The sequence below is a fragment of the Hylobates moloch genome, unplaced genomic scaffold (assembly GCF_009828535.3).
Source record: "Hylobates moloch isolate HMO894 unplaced genomic scaffold, HMol_V3 SCAFFOLD_14, whole genome shotgun sequence".
Lineage (NCBI taxonomy): Eukaryota > Metazoa > Chordata > Mammalia > Primates > Hylobatidae > Hylobates > Hylobates moloch.
Window position 1 is genome coordinate 14,209,917 of NW_026652289.1, and position 25,987 is coordinate 14,235,903.

A 25,987-nucleotide genomic window follows, 5' to 3' on the forward strand; every position below is an offset into this window, starting at 1 on the left:
CTTGTTGCCCAGGCTGGAGTACAATGGCACCATCTCGGCTCACCATAACCTCTGCCTCCTAGGTTCGTTATTCTCCTGCCTCAGCCTCCCGAGTGGCTGGGATTACAGGCATGCACCACCACGTCCGGCTAATTTTGTATTTTTAGTAGAGACAGGGTTTCACCATGTTGGTCAGGCTGGTCTCAAACTCCTGACCTCAAGTGATCTGCCCGCCTCGGCCTCCCGAAGTGCTGGGATTACAGGCATGAGCCACTGCCTCCAGCCTAACACACAAATTATTAATAGCTCAAGCTCCTCATCTCATGTGACTCCATAAAGATGGTAGACCTGTACTACATGTGTGAGAAAAGCACCCCTCAGTCCCTGCGAGCACACATGGATGTTATTATTACTCACAAATGCATCCCAGTAATGCCCAGGGCTTTGGGCTTTACTTCATCACTGATTCATGACCTGATTGGCTGCTTATTAACACTGTTATTTGGAAACCTGCAGTTTGGACTCCAAACACTCTGACGAAACGTTTTCCTGGGTGAATATGGTTTTGGCATTATCTGAGGGGCTTCCTCAAATCCAAGACTTCCTACATTAAGCTTGAGAGAGTCCTGGGCAAACCAAGATTCTGGTCATCTTAATCTGCAAAATCAGGACAACAAGTACCTACCACAAAAGGCTACTATGAACAGTAAGTTGTCTTATGCAGCAAAGCATCCAAGACATGGCCCAGCAGATGGTACAAGATCCACAGATGTTCATTATTTTCATGATCAGCACGCCCTCCTCGTGATCAAAGTACCCATTTCTTTCCTGCAGGTTTTTACTGATTTGGAAGGTTATGCAGTCATAACATGTGTTCTGCTCCAGGTAGACAAGGGAATCACTAAGAATCCAAACTTGACTCTGTCATCCCTAAACAGAGCTGGCAAGGCTCCCTGAAGGTGGTTACAACATCCACTGTTCCTTTATCTCTTAGCACCACGCTCTATGCTCACGGGTCACCCACTACTGCTGCACGCTTTCAAGTTGCTACACACAGAGCTCCGGCAAAGAGCCAATGGTGACAAAGAGAGGAGCTTCACGTACGACAGCGTCTGAAGAAAGGCAGAAAGATGGCCTGACAACTTACCAAAAAGCCTTGGGGTTGAACGTAAGACAACAAGAACTCAAATAGAGGATTAAAATGGCAGTGGTGATGCAGGGAGGGAGCCCAGAATGAATCAAATGGCTCAGAAAATGGGCAAGAGAAGCAAGCAGGATTGCAAAATGTTTTGGCAGGAATATGGCTTAGGAGACTAATAAACTTATAAAAAAAATTACAGTCAAAGAGACAGACTCCAAACCTACATATATCTCCATGGGAAACATCCAAAATAAAATGTATGTTTGCAAATAGCAACTTCTCCCATCTGTTGCAGTGTTGCTACATTTTCTCAGGAAAGAGCGAGGGTCCATTAACAGTCCCCTGACACTGCAAAATACTGTCTCGTTCTGGTTGGTCACCTGTCACTCAGATACCTAGGTGCCTAACTAAATCCCTGCAGAAAGCACAGCTGTTCAGGGGCCAGGATTTTTCTACAGAGCACCAGCCAGACAACCCGTTCAACATAGTCATCACCCAGACAGGCACACCCAGAGCAGCAAAGGAATGACAGAAACATACAGCGCTTGCAGAACCAGAGCCTGCCAACTTGGACATTACCCCCTAGGAGGCTGTCCACATGTCTTGGGAAGATCAAACCATGCTTGGATCCATTCATAAAATATTTTCTGGCCGGGTGTGGTGGCTCATGCCACCCAGCACTTTGGGAGGCCAAGGCAGGTGGATCACCTGTGGTCAGGAGTTCGAGACCAGCCTGACCAGCCTGACTCCGTCTCTACTAAAAATACAAAAATTAGCTGGGCGTGGTGGTGTGCACCTGTAATCTCAGCTACTTGAGAGGCTGAAGCAGGAGAATCGCTTGAACCCGGGAGGCGGAGGTTGCAGTGAGCCAAGATCCAGCCTGGGCAATAAGAGCGAACTGTCTCAAAAGAAAAAAAAATATTTTCTGAGCATATTCTCTGTACCAGAAACTATTCTTGGCACTGGGGATAGAGCAGTGGTCTCTTCCTCATAGGGCTTACACTCTAGTGGGGAGACAAACACATCAACTCTAAATATATGCCACGGGATCAGGTGATGTTAAAGGTTTAATTATGTCCCCCCAGAATTCATCTGTTGGAGTCCTAACCCCAATATCTCAGTACTTTATTTGAATATGAGGGGTCTTTTTTTTTTTTTTTTGAGACAGTCTCATTCTGTCTCCCAGTTTGGAGTACAATGGCGCAATCTCAGCTCACTGCAACCTCCGCCTCCCAGCCAGGTTCATGTGATTCTCATGCCTCAGCTTCCTGAGTAGCTGGGTTTACAGGTGTGCACCACCACGCCCAGATAATTTTTGTATTTTTCATAGAGACAGGGTTTCACCGTGTTGGCCAGACTGGTCTCAAACTCCTGACCTCAGGTGATCTGCCTGCCTCAGCTTCCCAAAGAGCTAAGATTATAGGCGTGAGCCACTGCGCCTAGCCCCCTGAATATGAGGTCTTTAGAGAAGTAATCAAGTTAAAGTGAGGTCATTAAGGTGGGCCCTGATCCAATTTGAACTGGTGTCCTTATCAAAAGAGAACATAGGCCAAGCGTGGTGGCTCACGTCTGTAGTCTGTAATCCCAGCATTTTGGGAGGCTGAGGTGGGTGGATCACGAGGTCAGGAGTTCAACACCAGCTTGACCAACGTGGTGAAATGGTCTTTACTAAAAATACAAAAATTAGCTGGGTATGATGGTGCGCGCCTGTCATCCCAGCTACTCAGGAGGCTGAGGCAGGAAAATCGCTTGAACCCGGGAGGCGGAGATTGCAGTGAGCCAAGATTGTGCCACTACACAACAGTCTGGGCAACAGAGCAAGTCTCTGTCTCAAAAATAAATAAATAAATAAAATACAAAAGGGAACATTTGGACAGAGAGACAGACACACGTGGAGGCCAGACGATATAAAGAGGCACAGGAAGAAGACAGCCATGGATAAGCTGAGGAGCAGGGCATGGAACAGATCCTTTCCGCACAGCCTCAGAAGCACCCACCCTGCCAACGCCTTGATTTTGGACTTCCAGCCTCCAGAATGAGAGACAGTAAGGCCTTGCTATTCCAGCCCCCAGGTCTGTGGTGCTCTCTTATGGCAGCTCTAGCAAACCAGTCCAGGTGGTGAGGAGGGACAAAGCAGACTGAAGGGGCAGAGAGTGACAGGGGACAGGGCATTCAGAGACGGTCGTCAGGCCGAGGCCACAGAATTCCAACAGCAGGGCCCGCTTGTCGGCCCCACCAAGGCTGCTCCTCAGAGGGCTTCTCAAGTAGACAGAGCCCCTCGAAGAGTGCCAAAGTGCATGCACTGTCACACGCATTAATGTATTCATACCTGTCTTAGTGCATTTTATGTCCAAGTTACATAGTGGCTCTTGCTCCTTGAAAGGTTTTCATTTCCCTCGATATTCCCCCTTTCTTCTCAACCACTGTCTTAGTCAGCTTGGGCTGGTGTAACATAATACCAAGACTGGATGCCTTATAAAGAACAGACAATTTGGCCAGGCGCGGTGACTCGTGCCTGTAATCCCAGCACTTTGGGATGCCGAGGTGGGTGGATCACCTCAGGTCAGGAGTTCGAGACCAGCCTGACCAACAAGGCAAAACCCCGTCTCTACTAAAAATACAAAAATTAGCCGGGCGTGGTGGCACGCACCTGTAGTCCCAGCTACTCGGGAAGCTGAGACAGGAGAATCACTTGACCCAGAAGGTGGAGGTTGCAGTGAGCCAAGATGGCGCCATCACACTCTAGCCTGGCCGACAAAGAGTGACATTCCATCAAAAAAAAAAAAAAAAAAAAAGAACAGACATGTATTTCTCACAATTCTGGAGCCTGGGAAGTCTAAGCCTAACACACCGGCAGATCCAGTGGCTGATGAGGGCCTGTTTTCTGGCTCAGAGAAATGGCACCTTTTCACTGAGTCCTCATATGGTGGAAGGGCAAACAGGCTCCTTTAGGCACCCTTTATTTATTTATTATTTTTTGAGACACAGTTTTGCTCTTGTCACCCAGGCTAGAGTGCAATGTCATGATCTTGGCCCACTGCAACCTCCGCCTCCCAGGTTCAAGTGATTCTCCTGCCTCAGCCTCCCAAGTAGCTGGGATTACAGGTGCCCACCACCACATCTGGCTAATTTTTGTATTTTCAGTAGAGACGGGGTTTCGCCATGTTGGTCAGGCTGGTGTCAAGCTCCTTACCTCAAGTGATCCACCCACCTCGGCCTCCCAAAGTCTGGGATTACAGGTGTGAGCCACCATGCCTGGACTTTTTTATTTTTTTATTTTTTCACTACAATCTCAGTCAGGCACCTTTTATAAGGGCACTAATCCCATTCATGAGGATAGATCTCATCACCCCCCAAAGGCCCCATCTCCAAATACCATCACACTGGAGGTTGGAATTTCAACAAAAGAATTTTGGGGGACACAAACATTCTGATCATAGCAACCATCCACCATAAATGGTACCACCTTTCCCATGAAGAGATGATGGGACATGGATTCACACTTGTCTTACTTAAACCAGCAAGAGTCAAAGATTTCCAAAGACCATCCCACACAGTATCATGCCTCTCCCTTGCAATCCAGGCATTGTAAAGGTGGGGGCAGAATCAAGGGTGCTTAGTCCAGGGTCATGGTTGCAGAACCAACCTGCCTAGCCTGAGTGTGTATAATCTGCAACTTTAGCCCAACTGGCACTGGTGTTAACAAACCAAGGTGACCCAAACCCTCAGCTCAGTAATCTGCAGACCTCCATTTTGTCAGCAGAGCCAACAAGGATGGGCAACAAAGCAGTGGCTCTTAATATTTTAGAAGTAAATAACTCCATTTAGAATATGACAAAACCCATGGACCCTCTCCTCAGAAATATGTTTACATGCACACAATTGATAGGGCTCCACAGACCTCCAAAACTTATCAATTATCCTTCTCTAGTTCATGAACTCCCAAGAAATAACTTCTGCAAATGGCAAGAACCACAAAGAAAAAGAGAAAGAATAATGAGGAGCGAGGGAAGATGGTAGACACTGAAAACATATCACTCAAAGAAGACTAATTTCCTTAATATAAAAAGAGCTCCTATAAATCAATAAGAAAAAGGCCAAAACCCCAAAAGAAAATTGGGGAATGGACATGAACAATGAATAGAAATGAAGTACAAACAGTTGAGAAGCTATGAAAATATACTCAACTCCCATGTAAATAAGAGAAACAATAAATAAGACAAGATACCATGTTTAATACACTCGATTGGCAAAGATCAAAATGAGTACCCTGTTGGCTGACATGTGGAAAAGCAGACACTCCCATACCAGATGGGTGTGATTATAAGTTGGGAACCCTTATAAATTATAAGGGTTATAAATGTGATTATAAATTGCCAACATCTATGGCAGGCAATTTGGCAATACTTATCAACAGTTAAAACAGACATACATTTTGGCCTAAGACTAGGAATTTACCCCTCAGACACACTGAGGGGTCACATTTACAAAGTGACAAATGGTCATGGAAATTTACTGAAGTATGGTTTAGGAATAACAAAAAAAAAATTATGTACTACCTAAACGTCCATCAACAAGAGATGGTTAAGTCAACATGATACCTCCACACAATGACTACTATGCAATAATTAATTAACATAAAGAATGAGGCAATTCTGTAGTAGTCATGGGGAAGAATGCTCAAGACATATTGCTAAGTGAAAAAGCAAGATAATGAACAGCATGTTCAGTTTAAAAATACATCTGCCCTGGTGGGTGGGAAGGATGGATGAAGAGAAGCTGGTTCATGGGTACAAACACACATAGATAGAAGAACTAAATTCTAACGTTTGTTAGGGTGACTATACTTAGCAGCAATACTTTGTATATTTCAAGGTAACTAGAACAGGGGACTTGATATGATACCAACCCATGGAAATGAATACTCAGGTGATGGACACGCCGATACTCTGGCTTGATCATTACACGCTCCATGCATGGGACACTCACATGTACCCCATAAATACGTAAAATATTATGTATCAATAAAGAAGAAAAATCTGCCCCTACCTACGCATTTACAAATATGTATGTGGGTCTCTATGTGTATAGGGTATCTCTGGAGGGATACACAAGGACTAGAAGGAGGAGTGACCTCTCACGAGAAGATGCAGGAACTGAAGAGCCCAGATAAGAAGCAGTTACCTCTCACTGCAAACCCTCTCAGAAACTTTGAATTTCAGACCATGTGTCTGTATTACCAATTCCAAAACTTAACCAAATGCATCTTGAAAACACAAAGATGATTAAAAACCAAAAAGAACTCAGTGATTAGAAGTTGCAGAGCTAGGGCAGAGTGGCCACCGTAAGAGTGCTAAGAGGATGTTAACAGGTGGCTCTACCCTGAGTAGTTTTTTTTGTCCATGAAAATGTCCCAAACTGTTACTCTACTCATCAAAAATCCAAATTCCCACAACTCCTTCAACAACTTTTCCCACCATTCACGAGTGATGGGGCAGGGAGGGTCTCTTCCCAGGAAAGTGCCTGTCTCTGAAGTAGGCATGCTGGCCCACAACTTGGCCCAACTCTCAGTTGCCCCAGAGTTCTCAGGAAAAAACCCATAGAGCATATAAAGTGAGCTTTCGACCTTGTAAGTACTGAGAAACACTACGGAGCCCTGATGATTCTAACCTAAGAGAAATGTGAAGCCAGAAAATTTCCCAGCGTGTGGCACATAGAATCTGCTAATGAGATGCCACACCGGCTGCTCCCTCATTGCAGGGAAAGAGACCACAATCAAGCAGCAAGGTAGGGCAGGCTGGAGAGAAGCTGGTTCATGGGTACAAACATACATAGATAGAAGGACTAAATGCTAATGTTTGCTATGGGGACTATACTTAGCAGCAATATGTATATTTCTTTGTTGTTGTTGCTGTTGTTATGGAGTTTTTGCTCTTGTTGCCCAGGCTGGAGTGCAGTGGCACAACCTCGGCTCACTGCAACCTCCATCTCCTTGGTTCAAGCGACTCTCCTGCCTCAGCCTCTCGAGTAGCTGGGATTACAGGCACACACACTTGGCTAATTTTTTTGTATTTTTAGTAGAGACAGGGTTTCACCATGTTGGCCAGGCTGGTCTCAAACTCCTGACTTCAGGTGATCCGCCCTCCTCGGCCTCCCAAAGTGCTGGGATTACACACGTGAGCCACCACGCCTGGCCATACTTTGTATATTTCAAGGTAACAAGATGAGAAGACTTGATACCAACACATGGAAATGATGACTACTCATATCCAAAGTGGGCATGGAAAAGATGCCCGCGTTGTCTACAGTCCATATGGTACGGACTCAGATGAAAAGCCCTGGACTCTGACCCTGTCTCTTTCAGTAAACAGCAAATGCTGGGCTGCACCCCCAGATTCCCCATCAGTGCTGAAGAACTGACTCCCCCAGCCGCAGGCTCTCAGCTGTGAGCTCTCCCCAGGAACCGCCCTCAGCAACTGTCCTGTCCAAGGCCATGCCCCTTGCCTGGGCAGCCCCCATCAAGAACTGGCCCATGCAGAAACATAATCCCAGTCCTCTCATCCCAAGTTGGCCAGCTCTGAAGGGCCAGCTCACCTCCAGCGCTCACCACGGCATGGGCGGGGGCTTTGGCTGAGGGCGGTATTGGAGCCGAGCTTCTCCCTCTGCCCAGTGCTGCTTTGCCCCTCCCCTTGCAGAGGTCAGTTCTGAGAGTGATCCCTAAAAGCACATTCATCTCCTTCCCAAGATCCGCTTGCCACAACCCAATACTGACAGCCTAAAAAGGTGCTGGGGCTTGAACTATGCTCCCCCAAAAGATACCTTCAAGTCCCCTTGGTACCCGTGGATATGATCTTCTTTGGAAATAGGGACTTTGTAGATGTCATAGAGTTAAAATGAGGCAATACTCATCAGAGAAATGCAAATCAAAACCACAGTGAGATACCATCTCACACCAGTTAGAATGGCCATCATTAAAAAAATCAGGAAACAACAGGTGCTGGAGAGGATGTGGAGAAATAGGAACACTTTTACACTGTTGGTGGGACTGTAAACTAGTTCAACCACTGTGGAAGTCAGTGTGGCGATTCCTCAGGGAAATAGAACTAGAAATACCATTTGACCCAGCCATCCCATTACTGGGTATATACCCAAAGGACTATAAATCATGCTGCTATAAAGACACATGCACACGTATGTTTATTGCGGCACTATTCACAATAGCAAAAACTTGGAACCAACCCAAATGTCCAACAATGATAGACTGGATTAAGAAAATGTGGCACATACACACCATGGAATACTATGCAGCCATAAAAAATGATGAGTTCACGTCCTTTGTAGGGACATGGATGAAACTGGAAAACATCATTCTCAGTAAACTATCGCAAGGACAAAAAACCAAACACTGCATGTTCTCACTCATAGGTGGGAATTGAACAATGAGAACTCATGGACACAGGAAGGGGAACATCACACTCCGGGGACTGTTGTGGGGTTGGGGGAGGGGGGAGGGACAGCATTAGGAGATATACCTAATGCTAAATGACGAGTTAATGGGTGCAGGAAATCAACATGGCACATGGATACATATGTAACAAACCTGCACATTGTGCACATGTACCCTAAAACCTAAAGTATAATAAAAAAATAAAATAAATAAAATAAAATAAAATAAAATAAAATAAAATGAGGCAATACTGGATTAGGGTAGACCTACATCCCATGACTGGTGTCCTTATAAAGAGACATAGGAAGAGATTAAGAGACAGAAGAGACACTCAGAGGGAGGAAGACTGTGTGAAGACAGACGCAGAGACAGAGTGCTGCAGTCATAAGCCAGAAAACGCCCAAGAGTGCTGGCCACCACCGGAAGCTAGAAAGAGGCAAGGAAGGATCCTCCCTACGCCTGCAGAGGGAGCATGGCCCTGCCAACACCTTGGTTTTGGATTTCCAGCCTCTAGAACTGTGACAGAATAAATTTCTGTTGTTGAAGCCACACAGTGTGTGGTAATTTGTTAGAACCATCCTAGCAAACTCATAGAGAATGTCAGAGAGAAGATCTACTCAGGGCACCCTTCTACGTAATCAAGGCAGGCAAGAACACCAGCAAGCTGGTTGTTACCCACCAGGGCTGCTGCAGGCATCTAACAAGAATGTGCACGGGAGGGGCACCCTGAAGAAAACCATAAAACACTGTAGCACTGGGCTGGTGCTGGTGATGGAGGAGAGGGAACAGCTCTCTCCAATTCACAGAGGCATCCCCCTGCTCGGGGACTATTCAGGCCCTGTGTTTCTAGCTCTTTCCTGCTGGTCATCTTACCACCCAGTGGCACCTCCTATCAGAAAGAGTGAAATTCAATTCAGGTCAGCACTTAGACCGGGGCTGAGCAGAGAAAGAAGTTTCCCCCATCAGCTAACATAAGGCCTGGGGATTATCTACGGGTTTCAATTAGCCAAGAGAGCAGGTCTCTCCCTTACCATAAATAATCGAGAGGGAATCTATGTCCCAAGGCAAAAATGATAACCCTGTGCCCAAGCCTCCTTCCCACGGAGAACACCCCAACCTGTCCCTCTCTTCGGGGGCACACGGCTGCTACTCCCCACCCCTTCTGGGCAGATAAACCCTGGGATGGATGATTGCCACGCTGACCTCCAATAGCTGGCAGCATGCAGAATTCTATAGTCTCACAGAGCTGAGTCGGATTGGTATGCACGGGTAGCTACAGCCGTGACTCAACACCTGCAGAGAAAATGTAGGGTTGTACTCCTCTCTGTGGGCACCATTTCTGCACTGCTGCGCTGACTCAAAGCACCCTTTGAAGTCCGTGGGACCTGTATCAATGAACACTAGGAACCAGGCCCTACGTGCCAATTTCCATCATTCACAAGTACTTCAAAAAGATGAGGCAGGGCAGGAAGTTCAAAAGAATCCGCCCGCAACTGCAGAATGCAATCCTCGAAATTACAGGCACTGCCTTGTCACACAGGGCTCACCAAGCAGGTGCTTTGCAAACGCCTCCTTCTTGCCAAGAAGTCCCTGCCAAGGATTAATAGGAATTTCCAGTTCTCTAAGCATTTCTTGTTCCTAAGAGCGATTACCCCTAAATTTCTAGCACTTCAAAAATACAGGATTTAGCACCTGTTTGTTTCAGAAATACTTGCTAAAAACAGATCTGCCAAAAGGCCACCTCTAAAATTAGTCATATTTCCTGCTCTGCAAAACATAGTAAATCGTATTTTTAGTAACTCCTTCACTCCAGGTATCTGGCACTGTCATGCTCTAAGCACGATTATTGGCAGCTTAGTAAGCAGGCAACCCTTATTCTTAGCCTGAAAATAGTTCCGATGGAAGTGACAAGCAGGCTTATTATTTTTTAACCAAGGGTTAGAACAAGATATTTCAACATCTTAACCAATCATTTTATGTACTCAACTTTGTATCTCAGTGAGACTCAATCACAAAAGAAGGTAACAGTGGCATGGACTGTCTGTTCTTGTTCTGTAGTTTGCCTGCCTACAACACTGGCTCAATACCTGAGATACACCTACTCTTTTCTCAGTTCAGCTTTTCCAACTATATTTTTTCAACTTTTATCAATTTTTTACAAAACATAATAACCTGTCATGTGCCAGAGACCATGCCTCTCATGGGTATCATGAGCCAACACCTGGGTTCAAGCAACTCTCATGTGTCAGCCACCCAAGTAGCTGGGACTACAGGTGTGCACCACCACACCCAACTAATTTTTGTATTTTTAGTAGAGACAGGGTTTCTCCATGTTGGCCAGGCTGATCTAGAACTTCTGACCTCAAGTGATCCACCCACCTTGGCCTCCCAAAGTGCTAGGATTACAGGCATGAGCCACCACGTCTGTCCTGTTTCTGGACCTCACTTCAATTTTCTGTGAGTCACTTTCCTTCTTCTGTCGATAGATGATATTATCTGATCATGGAGCAGCCCCCAAGTCACTCTGTCTGGTTGGGGGCCAGGGCGGGGGGCACCTGTTATGTGCCAGAGACCACGCCTCTCCTAGGTATCACAAACCAATACCAGGCTCTGCAAGCACAACCACTCCAGGTGTTTCAAAGTCATTACCCCACACTGTTGCTCAGCAGCTTTGCTCTTCGTCTCAAAGCCAGAGAATGGTACTTTTCAGAATCTGCTTTTCTGATCATTTTCCCTAGTCTAATCATCAACTTTGGTCAAACACACTCAGCCCTGACTGTGAAGGTACCTATTAAGAGTTTCACATGGCCAAGTGAACTATTTATTTTTAAAGCCAGATTAACAGAGATTGCATTAACTCAAAGGAGGACAAAATTAGGTCTCAGCCACACACCATCTTTTCTTTACAAGCAGTAAAAGAGCTATCTAGATTCAAATGGCTTCTAAACAAACAACTTCAGAGGAAAAGCAGGCAAAAGATTGTCCTACAGGCAGTGGTGGCAAAAGGAGCCTCTTGATGAGATCGAACTGAAACCTAAAAGGAAAGTCGGGAAAAACTGGCTCCCTTTGTCATCTGGACGCAGACAGTGATTCCCAGCAAACCATGAAGGATTTCACCCAAAGCTTTTTGGAAATGTAACCAAGCCGAAACACAACACACTACACACACACACCCCCGCCCATACCAAATGCCTTCAACCAGCAATACCCTAGAGTTTAGCACAAATCACCCAAAACTAATTCTCACAGTTTGAGAATGCAGCTATGAAGCAGGCCAAACTTGGGGTGCCCTCTAAACTTCTGTTTCCCTATGCCCTCTTTCAGCTTTTTCATGGACTGATTTCCCAAGACGAGCTGCCCTGAATCCTTTCGCTCCACGTGGGCTGGGAGTACTTCTCACTAGAGTATTAATGATGGCATTCCCCTCCTAATGTGGAATGTATCCTTTATAAAAGGATGGGCCAGGTGCAGTGGCTCACGTCTGTAATCATAGCACTTTGGGAGGCCGAAGTGGGAGGATCACTTGAGGCCAGGAGTTGGAGACCAGCCTGAGCAACACAGTGAGACCCCTGTCTTTATAAAAAATTAAAAAAATAAAAAGATAGGACAGGAGAAAAGTGAAGTTCTAAATCCAAAATGTACACACCCCAAGAAAAGAGGAATTAATGAGGGAAAGAGGCCTCCCTGGGTCACCCACAGTGGGGGACACTGGAGGTTTAATGACCTCCTTTTCCTCAGCTCTGCTCACTGGAGGAAACTTTCCCCAGGCCAAAACCATCTTAGTAGCTCACCTTTTAAAACAACTTCAGGTTGCAAATAGCCTGAGGCTGTCGTCATCTTTGTTTTGGCCTTAGTTAGGCAATACCCAAAACTAGAGTGGGGATGAGGACTCATTTTAATTTAGCAATCCTTCTCAGAGTCAAGCATACACACACACACACACACACACACACACACACACACACACACACCCATTTTAATCCCTACAATTTGCTAAAACCCAAATCTATTAGTTAAGCATTAAAGGTGCTGGATTTGGGAGATAAATGCTATGAATGACACCATTGTTTCTTTAAAGCCAGCAATTGAGTGAACTAAAATCCAGATTTCTCCCAATGCCCGCAATCCCTGGAGCACTGATTCTCCCCGCTGCGGAGGAGCATCCCGGGAAAACCAAGTTTTTCAACACAGACGTCTCTCCCCTGCCTCCTTCTCCACCCAAAGAACCACCATCCTTAACCGCAGTCCACCAATGGGTCCGGGGGAATAATTTTACATCCAATTAACATCTCCTGTCATTGCAACAATGAAGTGAGATTCATCATTTAAGAAAGATAAGATGGGAGGAAAAGGGGAGTGGGCACCTGGGAGAGCAGCGAGTCTCTTCATGTGAATCCTATTTGGGCAGGAATTGCCTGCATGTCGGGGTTCCCAGTGGGCCCAGCACACAGCTCCAGAACCCAAGCGCTGGCTGAGCTCTGAATCCACCCCCAGGCAGTTCAGCCAAAGCCAAGAGTTCTATAATGCAAAAATGCGCTGCTACAGAGCCAGAGGCACAGCACAACACAGCAAGGTGGAGAGAAGCCAGAAGTCTGTGCACCAGGGCAGGCGAGAAGAATGTACTTGCAGTGTTTGCCATTACGTTGTGAGCATAAAGACTCGCCTCTTTCCGTTATGTTTAGAGAGGAAATATGCACGACCAGACTGAATCCTATACGTTTCCAATGAAAATAAACTTCCATCGCCACTGCCAACAGGAATTTACACAGGGCCAGGAGAAGAGAGCTCAGTCTAATTAGCCAACTGTGTGGCCTCGCAGCATCCTCGCGCCCTGAACGGACTCGCAGTGTGGAAGTCAGACAGCTCACTACGAATCGAATCGAATCAAATCGAGGAGTGTAAGTGTGCCTCGATCCCTGCGGACTAGAACGAGGTTTGGAGGTTTTTCCTTTTTCTTTGAAGTTACTCAAGTTCATACTGAACGCTCCTTTTTTGCATGGGAATTCAGGCAGGAGGCACTTCTAAAAACTACTCACTCTAACCCCACGTACCCATAATAAAGGGGTGCCTCACTCAAAACGGCTGTAGGGAACACAGGGAAAATGACAAGGGTGACGGCGACCTGCATTCACAGGCAAGAGGCTCCAAGTCAAAGTGGGGAAATGGGGTGGGGGGGAAATTAAAGGTGGGGTGAGGCTGGAGACAGGCAGGAAGGGCAGGTTGGCCCTGTGACCAGGGGTTTCACAGGGCAGCCCCAGGCTGGGCAGAGGCCCCCAGGTCAGAAGGCAGAGGGCTTGGCTCCCAGGCCACCTGCTCGGTTGGGAAGTGAACTCCGCCTTCCCTCCTTGCGGCTGACGCCTCCCTGACCCACGGACCACACAAAGGAGCTGGTCCCCCTCCAGGTTTGAGCCACCCCCAGCCTGGGGGCAGTCTTGAGCCCGAGATGACAGGAGCTTGGGGCAGCTCCAGCCTGGATTGGCTCTGAGCTCGGGCAGCTCCAGCCTGGGGTGACCTGGCCTCAAAAGCGAGTCACCAGCTCTTGGGTTTCTTCTCACAGCTCTAAGTTACACCTTCCATCTACCTGCCCCTCACCTGGCAAGGGTTCACAACCATCTAACTTCCAGCAAGGCTGGAGAGGTGCCCCTTTCGGTCTCGCGGAGGTCCCCTTTCCTTTCCCCTCTTCTAGAAAGATAAGAAGGCATCCCCCAATCTCTGGGGGGAGGTATTTGTAGTTCTGTTCCTGCCAGTAGCAGGGTCTTCTCTGCAGCTCCCACCCTGAGGCTGGAGGGCACAGAGGAGCTGGGGGAATGGAGAGAAGGGGATGAGACGGAGAGAAGGGGATGAGAATGGCGGGGATGAGAATGGTGGGTGATGGGGGGCAGGGGTGGGAGGGTTGAGTGGATGGAGAGGAGCACAGTTTGAGGGATGAACAGGTGGAGGGCGGAGGCAAAAACCCTCTTCTGTGCACGAAAAATTCCCCAGCTGCCGGAGCCCACAGGTGGGAAGGAACGCAGGATCTCAGCCTTCCCCCACCTCCTCCCAGAGCCCAGGACGGGGATCAGACTCTAAGCTCCCCCAGAGGCTGGCTGTTAGCTTTCCTGCTCCCCCCACCCCCCGACATAAGAGCCCACCTCCTCTAGCCCTGGTTCCCGCCTCGCCACGGATCCGCAGCCCCTGCCGGCCTGAAGGGCAGAGGGGCCCCATCCCGCCCCCCGCGCTAGTGTCCGCCAGGCGGCGCCCTTCCACGAGCAGAACGGCCGCGCGGGACGCTTCCCGGGGCAAGGCCGTCCCCTCCCAAGCCCCTAGCCCCCAGGCAGCGGAACCCAGGCCGCCCTTCGGGAGAGGCTGCGAGAGGCTGAGCGCGCGTTTTAACCCAACAGGAAAGCCGGGCGGAGGGGGAAGGCGCTTGGCCCGGGACTGCACACTGGGACTCCCAGTGCAGTGCTCCCCGCGGGGTCCTGGCCGCCGACTCCCGCCCCTGTGCCCCAGTCCCACGGGGCCCAGGAGACTCACCTTCTCCCCGGTCAGCACGTGCAGCCCCTCGCGCACCTTGGCGAAGGAGCCCTCGCCCAGCTTCCTGCTGCCGATGAGGTAGTTGCCCACGCGCTTGTGGTGCTGGAAGTCGCGGAGCCGCTCGCGGGGCACGCCGCTCACCCAGGCAGGCAGGAAACTTCCCTCGCAGGCCGCCGCGGGCCTGGCCGCGTCCTCCGCGCCGCCGCCGCCCCCAGGCGCAGCCGGCTCCCCCAGGAGCCCGTCCCCCGCCGCCGCCGGCATCGCGCTCGCCCGCGGCCCGCGCGGCTCCTTCTCGGCTCCCGCGCTCGCAGCTCCTCCTCCCCAGGCTCCTCGGCTTCCCCGGCTCCTTCGGCTTCTCCCGCCGCCGCTCTGGGCCCAGCCTCGCCCCGCCCGGGTCTCCGCACCCAGCGCCCGGGGCCGCCGCGATCACGCCCCCCGCGCCGCCAAGCGAGGCGCGCAGACAATAGCGGCCGCCCAGGGGACGCGGTACCAGGGACCCCGCCCCCAAAAGTTCTTCCTCGGAGGGTCGCCCGGGCCCCTTTCAGGACACCAGGAGCCCGCCCCGGGTCCCGTCCAGGAAGCTAATGACAGTCGCCCCGCTCGGGCGTGCGGGGTGGGGCGCGGTCCGGCGGTGCCTGGGTCCCGGGGTCCGGGTGCCTGGGTGCCTGGGTCCGGGATCCCGGGCGCCTCTGCAGCCTCCGCCTCGCCGCCGCCGTCTGGCCCGCACTGGCTTGGGTCCGGCTCCAGCGATCGCTCCTAGCCGTGCGCCGGGCGGCCGCTCCCGCCGGAGAGAAGCGCGCGGCGGGCTGCAGGCGCCCTCTGGAAGGCAGCAGAAGAAAGCCCCATTCAGTTTGAATTTGCAGAAATTTAATCCGCTCGCGGGCGGCGGGAACAGATGCGAGCTCCACTCCGCAGCCCGTGCACTTTCAAATCCCTAGTAGCCCCTCCTTCCCCGCGCGCCACAGTCAAACTCGACCCTCGCTGGAGAGGGGAGGGCCCGGGGAGGGGAGCTGCTGAGTGGACGGAGGAGCCACCTGAGCGCCAGACAGGGAGACCCTGCGCGGTCTCGGAGGCGCGCGCTCCCGGGCCGCCCAGGTCGGGCCGCCTCCGGCTGCGCCTCTCGCCCGGATTCTGGGCTTGGGTTTTCTGGACCTTTCGGCAGTGAAATCCCCCACTGGCCGCACCCACCCGGGGCGGGGGGAAGAGGGAAGGCTCTCGAACTCCGCAGACTGTGGGTTGGGTTGCGTGCCGGGCCCTGAGTCCGGCACACAGTAGGGCCCCCTGGATCTGGGGTGTTAGGATAGATGGATGGCTGGAAGACAGAGTGGGGAGGTGGCCAGGCGTCTGCCCCGGCTCGCACGCAGCCTGGTTGGCTGTGTTGGAGGAGGCGCAGCCACAGCAGTAATAGTAGCAGCAGCAACGCAGGAACCACGGCGTTTGCTGCCTCTGCTTGTAGCTTACACCTTCTTTGCCTTCCATTGAAATGATGCCTGTGATTGCAGGAGGTGGACCGGCGCTCGCCTCTCTTCGATGCTTTTGTTCTGCAAGCGCTGTGACTGTGCTCATCGCATAAACAATTGCAACTGCCCTGACGACACTGGACCCTATCCCAGGATCCCCAACGTCTTCTCAAACCGAAAATGAAGAATCTTGTGAGGGAGGAGCAGGAGGGTAGGTAGGAGGAGGCATTTACAAAATGCTACCTGTTGAGGTGCCCGCATTTGATGGAAACTTCACCCCATCATGCAACATCAGAGCTGAAGGAAGGATTTGGTCCTAACAAAGTTCCTTTCATTGTTTATTCCTGAGTAAACAAGTATGGCATCGACCCATAGCAATGCTTTGAGATTGGGAGTGGAGGGTGGAGGAAACAACAGCTGTCATCAATCCAGTGTCTGGGGGGGCTCGCTGACCCATCTGAAGAAGGACGGAGAGAAACGCCTGCTTTCAATACATCTAATTTTAAATACGCTACTGTATTCATCCACCTACCTGTTACAAGTCACCAGCCTGTTATTATGACTGAACATACTGCGTTTTCTGTTGTTCTGTCTCATTGTTCCCGTTTACCAATATTAAAGATACAGCTTAAAATATTTTTCTTGCTGTGCTTAAGAGACTTCTTTGCTGCCACTGGCCTTGACTATTTCAGTAAGGTTCATTCAATCCTTTTAATGTCTCTAATTCAGTAATCAAATCTTAACAGGACAGTTGCATGGGAGGGGAATGGTGACTAGCATGGTGCCAGCAGAATAGATGTCCAGCAACTGTCTAAAGAATGAGGAATATGGAGCTCACTTTGGGGTAAAAACCACTCTGAGGCCGGGCGCGGTGGCTCATGCCTGTAATCCTAGCACTTTGGGAGGCTGAGGCGGGTAGATCACGAGGTCAGGAGTTCAAGACTAGCCTGGCCAAGATGGTGAAACCCTGTCTCTACTAAAAATACAAAAATTAGCCAGGCGTGGTGGCGGACGCCTGTAATCCCAGCTACTCTGGAGGCTGAGGCAGAGAATTGCTTGAATCCAGGAGGCGGAGGTTGCAGTGAGCCGAAATCTTGCCACTGCACTCCAGCCTGGGCGACAGAGCAAGACCCCTTCTCAAAAAAAAAAAAAAAACCGCTCTGAATCTTCCATCAGAAACAGTTTGGGAGTCCACCCAATGTTGTGTTAATAGAGTATGTTTTTTTTAATGTTAGGACATGCACTCTTTATGAAAATTTAGAGATTTATTTATTAAGGTTTAAGGCAAATTTCAGAGACTGTTCCCCAAAGTATTTTTATGATCTAAAAAAAAAGTTTCATAAAAATGGTGGATGACATTTACAATGAAATAGAGATTTTCTTTCCTTTTAATTATCCTCTCAGGGCAGAGGTCAGGAAAGGGGTGAAGAAGAGAGAAAATCCAGGCCCATTAAATCTTTTTCAAGCCTGCTGCCTGGGTTTGATTCAAGTTCACTGCTAATTCCATAAGCTGGGATGCATGCCAAAGAGAAGTCCAAATCCTACCCGTGCGTTCCCTTTGTAAGTGGTTTTTGAACTACAAGTCCTAGTCCCTGAAATGGCCTGTTTAACAAGAAATCACCCCAGAAATGTCTTTATGTAAAACAAATTAGTACACAATATATTGCCCTCATATTCAGTGTGCAGAAAGCATCTGATTATTCAATGCGACAGTAATGCAGCATTGAAAATTCTCTGCTAATTAGCCCAAACTAAATTTCTAGCCTTATCCTCCTGCGGAGTTCCCAGGTGGGGGGCGCTGCTGGCTGGGATCCGGCCTTCCTACTGCCACACCTTTGCCTGTGCCTTGCCCGCCCCCAATATGCTGTCTCCGACTCATTTCCAGCTAGCACAGGTGTTCCCTTTCCCATGAAGCCCTCCCCAACCAATAAGCTGCAAGAAGCCCACCTCCCTTGTTGTCTCTTAGTTCAGTCATTTCACATTCCTCTTATGTCCTGTAGTACTTATTATCTATAGCTTTCTTCTCTTTTAGACTCATTGAGGACAGGAGCTGTGTCTAATTTCATTATTTGCCCTACAGTACCTAGCACAGTGTCCGAGACATGATCATTGTTCAGTAAATATCTGTTGAATAAATGAATGAAAGTAATCATTCACTGATTCTCAAGTGGGGGTTTACTGCTCCTGAGAGCAAGACCCCATCTAGTCCTGGGGGAGACAAGTTACCAGTGACTTTCTAAAAGCATTTTTAGGTGCATTGTTGGTTGCCTTTGGGGATCAACAAATATAATTGTTTGTCTTGTCGAAGATGGATCATTCTCTAACTTGGATGAGTTAACCCTTTCAGAAACAGGACCAATCCCAGTGCGCTGTGAAGCCTCGGGAAGCTTTCTCAGTTGACTCGTACCAGCTGCTTCCTTCCTTCCCTTTTCCTTCCCCATCTCCTCGCCCCATATGGCTGGGAGACTGCCTCTGTGCTCCCACAGAACGCCAGCTTCTAGACCCAGCTGGAAGCAGTCAAAGACAATTAGAAGTAATCAGGCTGGCACAGCCAGGAAATGAGAGTTGGCTAGAAGGGGTTAGGCTGGCCGAAGCCGGCTGGTAACTGGAGAAGGAACGGATGGCAAAGCAAAGACGGCAGACATGGATCAACTTTGCCTGGAAGACATCCTGTGACTTCTGTATGTTCATGTTCCCCAAACAAAGCGTCCCGTAAATAACAGACTGGACTTGAACCCGTGTCCCCAGAGTTCATGTCCGGCATTATTCTTTCACAACGCCCAGCTGTTGAACGTGCACAATGCAACAGCTGAGGAAGAAAGGGTTCCTTGGGCATAAAGACTCGTGTGCAAAGGCAGCCCAGTGTGCTAGTGCAGAGCAGGCTGCTGCCAGCATCCCCACAATGAAACGCTTCTCTAAAAATGAGTCGTGACACTTACCTTTTGGTGCTTCAGTTTCCTTAAGCTACAAAAATGGGATATTAAGGAATTGTGTGGAGTCAATCAGATTATGTACACAAAGCACTCAGATCAGTGCGTGGCACATTATAAGTACAAGGTGAATTTTGACTTTCACACCTTCCATCAGTACGACTATCATCATCATAAACTAAGAGAAGTCACTCAAGAATGCCCCAGAGGTCCACCAGCACAATTGCCCCGGTAGCTGATGAATCCAAAAGCATAATCTCCGGGTTGCATCTCTTCCCTGAAACTAGAGTACTATGTCAACCCTCTTCAACTCTGCCAGGCTGTCTGATAGGATCTCACTCACATTTAACTTGGGATACACACACACATACACACAAACACACCCCTCTGTACTTCTTTCCTAAGGCTTCACCCAAATTCACCCCAAAATTTAGCAGTCATCCTTTGCTTCCTCTGCTTCTTGATCCTCATATCCAACCCATCAGCAAATCCTATACCCGCCTGTGACCCTTTCTCTCACTTCCTAAGTGGCATCCTTTGCTTCCACGCCAAAGCCAAAACCAGTTCTTCAAAATGGGAATCAGTAATCCCAGCACTTAAGGAGGCCAAGGAGGGAAGATCACCTGAGGTCAGGAGTTCAAGACCAGCCTGGCCAACATGGCGGAACCCCATCTCTACTAAAAATACAAAAATCAACCGGGCGTGTTGGCAGGCACCTGTAATCCCAGCTACTCAGGAGGCTAAGGCAGGGAGAATCACTTGAACCCTGGAGGTGGAGGTTGCAGTGAGCCAAGATCATGCCATTGCACTCTAGCCTAGGCGACAGAACAAGACTCTATCTCAAAAAAAAAAAAAAATATATGAATCAGATCATATCACTTACCTGCACTTGAAAGCTGTTCAACAGACCCCTGCAGAAAAGATTCCCCAAGCACTTTATCATGATGTGGCCCTGCCTCCCTCTTCACTGTCACCTCCTGGGAGCCAGACACCAAGCTCTTCCCTGCATCAAAGCCTTTACCTCTGTGTCTTGGTCTGCTCAGACGGCCATAACAAAACACCTAGACTGGGTGGCTTAAACACCAGACATTTCTTTCTCATTGTTCTGAGGAATCCAAGATTTAGGTTCCAGCAGATATACATATATAGAGATTTACTCTAAGGAACTGACTCACATGATGATGGAGACTGAGAAGTCCAGAACGAAAGTGCTAGCAGATTCAGTTCCTGATGAAGGCTCTCTTCCTGGCTGACAGACGAGTGCTCTCGCCAAGTGCTCTCATGGCAGAAAGACACACGGCCCTGGTCTCTTCTTCTTTTTATAAGGACACCAATCGGATCATGAGGGTCCCACTCTCATGCCCTCAATTAAGCCTAAATGCCTTCTGAAGGTCTCACCTCCAAATACCATCACATCAGAGGTCACAGCTGCAACGTATGAACTTGAGCCGGGGGGATACGAATATTCAGTTCATGACACTCTGCCAACAATACACTTCTTCAACATCGCTGAAGTTTCTCGCTTCATTCAGGGCTCTGCTCTCTCAATCGGAAAATCAGAAATCAGGCAGACTGTCCCAGGGTCCCTAATTGCCACACTCAACTTTTCATGTCATCATCATTAGCTAACAGAAGAATGTACATTCACTTGTTTATGTGTTTATTCTCTCTCTCTCTCATATTTAATGTCCATGAAGCGAGGGACTTTGTATCCCAACACCCATGCATGCCTGGTACACTGTACATGTTCAGCAATGGCAATGCGGAGCTTCATCTCTTCATCTCAACTCTTAATCTGTCCATGTGGGAGAGGAAGGAGTTGCTGAGCTTCGTGTGGTTGTGGCGCTGCAGGATGATGGTGTACGGATGGTGACACCAGGCCAACCTCCTGCAGCTGCTTCCCAGTAGCCACTGAGCTGAAACTCAAGAAGAAAAAGGTGCATTCTTCAAACAAGAGGCTGATGGCTTCTCTCAAGACTCATCACAGTTGTACCTCCGTTGGTCTCCAAAAGCTGAATGTAATGGCTATTTCAGTAAGAAAAATGTACCTGCCACCTCCCAACTACAGATGGGCCCAGGGCTTCAGAATGTCTTGATGTGTGGTCTCTTCCTCTAAATCCCAGATGAAGGCTATTGAGAAGGAATGGAATTTTAAGTATTCTATAGGAAGAGGCCATCACACATACTGAGCTGGACCATTTCCCCTTGTATGCATGTCTCATTCAAAAGTGGCTTCCCATCTAACAATGACACCAACATCATCCCTATGGCCCTACCAGGCCCAGCACAATCTGCATGCCACCCTCGAGGGCTCATCTCTCTTCCCTCATCCCATTATGTCTCTGATCTCACCTCCTCCTATTCACTGCCTTCCAGCCACACTGACCTGTGTGTGGGACCCACTCCCCCAGCGGGCTCTTTTTATTTTTTTGGAATATTACTCCAAGAAATATCTACAGAGCTGGCTTCCTCACCATCTTCCGGTCTTTGCTCAAATGTCACCTTCTCTGTGGGCCTTTTCTCTGACCTTTTCTCTCTGATGCAAATTTCCCCTGGGCTACGCCCCACCCCCCTGCACCCCACCTCCTTATCCCCTTCCCTGCTTTATTTTCCTTCACAGCACTTATTGCCATCTGACAAATTACATCATTTCCCTCTTTGTTTTGCTTGTTGTCTGGCTCCTTCCCTAGAATGTCTGCTCCATGAGGGCTGGAACTTTCGTTAAGTCCACTATACATGGTGCCTGGCCCCTGGGGAGTGCTCAGCACAAATTCGTTGTGGTTGACTAAATTTGTAATTCACAGGGTCTCTCGTTGCAGAAGCGGACGATCATAATAAATGAGAAGGCAGAAAGGAGAAACGCAACAAAACCAGGTCCTGCTGGAGAAAGCATACATCATAAAGACATATGGCAAAAGATCAATATTCATGCCTCAAAGAGGAGCCTCCACGACAAGCTCCACATTTGTATTATGGCAGGGAGGGAAAGGCTATTGTTAGCACTGAGGCTTACTTACAGACTCTGGCTGGGTGCTGACTCCTGTCCATTTCTTAGTAGGGATTGAGTACAGCCTGCAGCAGCGAGGGGTCTGTGGGTACTTAAAAGTGAGCACGTACAACAGCGCATGGTCTACGGTGTGGCCAGCAGGTGGAGATGCAGTGAGGCGGAGGGCACCCTGGAACTGAGCCCACTCACCAATCACAGGACTGGGCACGCGGGCTGATTGCAGAAGCCTGCCTGGCACAGCCAGGTGGACAGATGCAGACAAAAAGAGGCCGGCGCCCCCTGCTGGTCAACTCGGCTCTGGTTTCCCTCCGCAGCCCAGAGGGGCCCAAGAAACCGGGAAGAGAATGCAGCGCTGGAGGCCAGAGCTGCCTCCGTGGCCCTGGGCAGGGCACTTACTGTCTCTGAGCATCCGCTTTCTCCATCTGGAAAGGAAGAACTTCTCCCTGTCATTCCTAAGTCCCAGGACTGCTGCCAGGGTAAAATGAGGCAAATTATGGGCATATGCTACGAAAATAGAAGCTATTTTGGTTATCGTTCTTAGCACGGCATTCTTAAATCAGAGGGAAAAGTGTCTGGGACATAAATCTGAAAACGATACATTTAAAATAAAGCAAAGAGTGAATGGGTGAAAAGACCTGTTTGTCCGGGGCTTTTCCATTCCGTGGCGGAGGCTTTCTGCTGAGCATTCACATGCGATACATACATCTGCAGGCTTTAGGCCCACTGCCATGCAGAGCATGCCACCATCCTAGGCCTGCTCCCCAACCCTCACCTTCCAGTTTCCCTCCTTCCAGGCCCCTGATCAACTGCCCAAGCCATTTGCTACTGCCAATGGGTCCATGTGTGTAGAAAGATAGTGATGATAGGTAGATAGATAGATAGATAGATAGATAGATAGATAGATAGATAGACAGACAGACAGACAGACAGACAGACACAGATTTTTTAGATAGGGTCCCGCTCTGTTGCCCAGGCTAGAGTGCAGTGGTGCTATCACAGCTCACTGCAGCAGCCTCAATCTCCTGGGCTCAAGTGATCCTCCCATCTCAGCCTCCCAAATAGCTGGGACTATAGGCATGCACCACAACGCCTGGCTAATTTTTTTTGTATTTTTTTGTAGAGGCGGGGTTTCGCCATGTTGCTCAGGCTGGTCTCAAACTGCTGAGCTCAAGCCATCCTCCCTCCTCAGCCTCCCAAAGTGCTGAGATTACAGGCATGAGTCACTGTGCCCGACAAATAATAGATAATTAGGAAAGAGATAGACCAATAAATAGATGATAGATAATTGATAGAAATAGATGATAGATTCAATAGATAGAAGGATGATACATGACAGATACATAATGAATGACCAATGGATGATAGATAATTAATAGATACAGATAAAGAGATAGAGAGACCGATGATACCTAGATAGATAGGTGATTAATAGAAAATAGATCAATAGACATATTGATCAGTAGATGATGAACAAGAAGAAGGAGGAGGAGAAGGGAAGGAAGGAAGGATGGGGGGAGGGAGGGAGGGAGGGAGCAAGGAAGGAAGGAAGGAAGGAAAGAAGGGGAAACAAGGCAGGGAGGGAGGGAGGAAGGAGGAAGGGAAGGGGGAAGATAGGTATTCTTTATCTAAACCAAGTAGATGACCTGGTGCACCAATGAAGCTCCACCCATCAGGGTTTCCCCTTGATGTTGTCTTTCCGGCCCATCCTAAGTACAGCTGTAGTGCAGTCACTGTCCATTTTTGTCCACATTCACCATCCAAGATCCAAGCTCACTTTTTCTTCCTCCATCTGTGGGTCATAAGGATTTCCCCTTCCAAATGTGGCCGTAGGTGTGAGTTGAGGGAGTACCCTTGGTGCAACAGTGGTGGGGGCTCTGGAAGTCTGAGCTAGCTGCCAGTGTAGCTGGCTTGGGCCTTCAGGCCCTGCTGATATATTTGATCATGGATGCAGAACTTCTGTCTTGCCTTGGATACTGCAGGGCCCACCCAGCCTTAGAACCTGATGAGCCTCTGCGGGGCAGCTCTAGAGGTGCGTATGGTCACTTGGTGTCCCATGTCCAGGTGCTTCATCTCTACTGTGGTCCAGCAGCAGCACACCTGGAGCTCTTTAATGAAGAGTGTAAAATTTTCCACTGCAGATGGCATGGCCTTGCTCCGGAGCCCTAGGGGTCCTTCATGATTCCCCCGTGGAACTTTCCGCAAACTGAACATGGTGGCCTTTCCCCACCTCTGAGATCACTAGTAACCTAAGGCATGCTGGATTGTTCAGCCCAAGCAGAAGGGCTGTTTGCACTGCAGCCTGAGTCTATTCCAGAGCCCTCCTCTGGGCCTTACTTACAGGAGGCAGCCTTCCATGTAATCCAGTCTATGGGTAGGAAGAGTATTCCCAGATATGGAATATGCCGCCTCCAGAAACCATGGAACCTACCAGCACTGTGCTTCCTTCTTCATGGTGGGAGATGTAAGATGCAATAATTTATCCTTTACATTGATCCCCAGTGCGCCTCGGAACAGCAGACTTCTACAACTGATGTGATGGACTCTGAAACTTAGGGTTTGTCTCCCATGATCTGAAGCCCATGTGTCTTTCCAAGGCCTTCAGTACACTTGCTGCATCTTGCTCATCTATCTGATATCTGATTCACAAGAGGCATGATACAGTGGACCAGGGTGCCGTTCTGCAGGATGCCTAGGAGGTCCAGTTCTCTTCAGACTATATATCACACATGACAGAGGGTAGGAGAGTTAGCACCACCTGAGGGAAGACTAAATACATACGATAGTCTGGTGAAGGGAATGCAAACAGTTTTTTTTTCCTTTCAAGAGTGATGGAAAATAACTCATTCACCAGAACAATGGCCACATATCATCCCCTAAAGGCTACATTCATCTGTTTTAGTAAAAAATACCATACCAGGCCAGGCTGGGCACAGAGGCTCATGCCTGAAATCCCAGCACTTTTGGAGGCCAAGGTGGGTGGGTCACAAGGTCAGAAGTTCAAGACCAGCCTGGCCAAGATGGTGAAACCCTGTCTCTACTAAAAATACAAAAATTTTCCAGGCATGGTGGTGGGTGCCTATAATCCCAGCTACTCAGGAGGCTGAGGCAGAGAATTGCTTGAACTCAGGAGGCGGAGGTTGCAGTGAGCCAAGATCATGCCACTGGACTCCAGCCTAGGTGACAGAGCAAGACTCTGTCTCAAAAAAAAAAAAAAAAAAAAAGTATCATACCAAGCCCAGCAGCTGCAATCTGGGCTCCTTCTGATGGAGTTTGCAGTTGTGCACTATCATTATCCAGAATCCAGTGGTTTCTGCAGGGGCCAGGCTGGTGAATTAAATAGAGATGGCCTGGGGCCATCACACCTGCGTCTTCTAAGTCCTTAAGGCTGACACTCATCTCCAGCACTCTTGGGATGCACAATTGTCTTTCAGTTTTAGGGCCTTCCACTCAGCCTTCTGTTACAACATCTCTTACCTCACAGGCCAAATAGTGCGGCGGTTATGGCAGGTA

At 48.9% G+C, this 25,987-nt stretch overlaps 2 protein-coding genes across 6 annotated transcripts in view; both read right to left on the minus strand.

Moving 5' to 3' along the window:
- Positions 1 to 24,777, minus strand: part of HUNK (hormonally up-regulated Neu-associated kinase) — a 136,106-nt gene extending 111,329 nt beyond the window's left edge. The window contains exons 1-2 of one of the 5 annotated variants that reach the window (XM_058427381.1): positions 24,121 to 24,777; positions 20,646 to 21,600 (exon numbers count right to left, since the gene is read on the minus strand). Coding sequence is in view for 1 of the 5 variants with exons in the window: in XM_032175079.2 (XP_032030970.1) it covers positions 15,081 to 15,341 (261 nt within the window). In the remaining 4 variants the exon portion in view is untranslated. Of the gene's footprint in view, positions 1 to 15,080; positions 15,672 to 20,645; positions 21,789 to 22,115; positions 22,192 to 24,120 lie in introns of those variants that run through there. The other 4 variants (XM_058427382.1, XM_058427383.1, XM_058427380.1 and 1 more) reach the window with 4 other exon arrangements.
- On the minus strand, positions 15,670 to 20,504 carry LOC116481990 (uncharacterized). Its single transcript, XM_032175083.2, has 2 exons — positions 20,354 to 20,504; positions 15,670 to 16,997 (listed from the first exon to the last, which is right to left on the minus strand). The coding sequence occupies exon 2, from the start codon at positions 16,644 to 16,646 to the stop codon at positions 15,948 to 15,950; it is 699 nt and encodes a 232-aa protein (XP_032030974.1). The 5' UTR covers positions 16,647 to 16,997; positions 20,354 to 20,504; the 3' UTR covers positions 15,670 to 15,947.
- Positions 24,778 to 25,987: the final 1,210 nt, after the last annotated feature.

Excerpts from the sequence above, each read along its gene's own strand:
- LOC116481990 (XM_032175083.2), bottom strand. The coding sequence starts at position 16,646 with ATGAGCACAGTCACAGCGCTTGCAGAACAAAAGCATCGAAGAGAGGCG.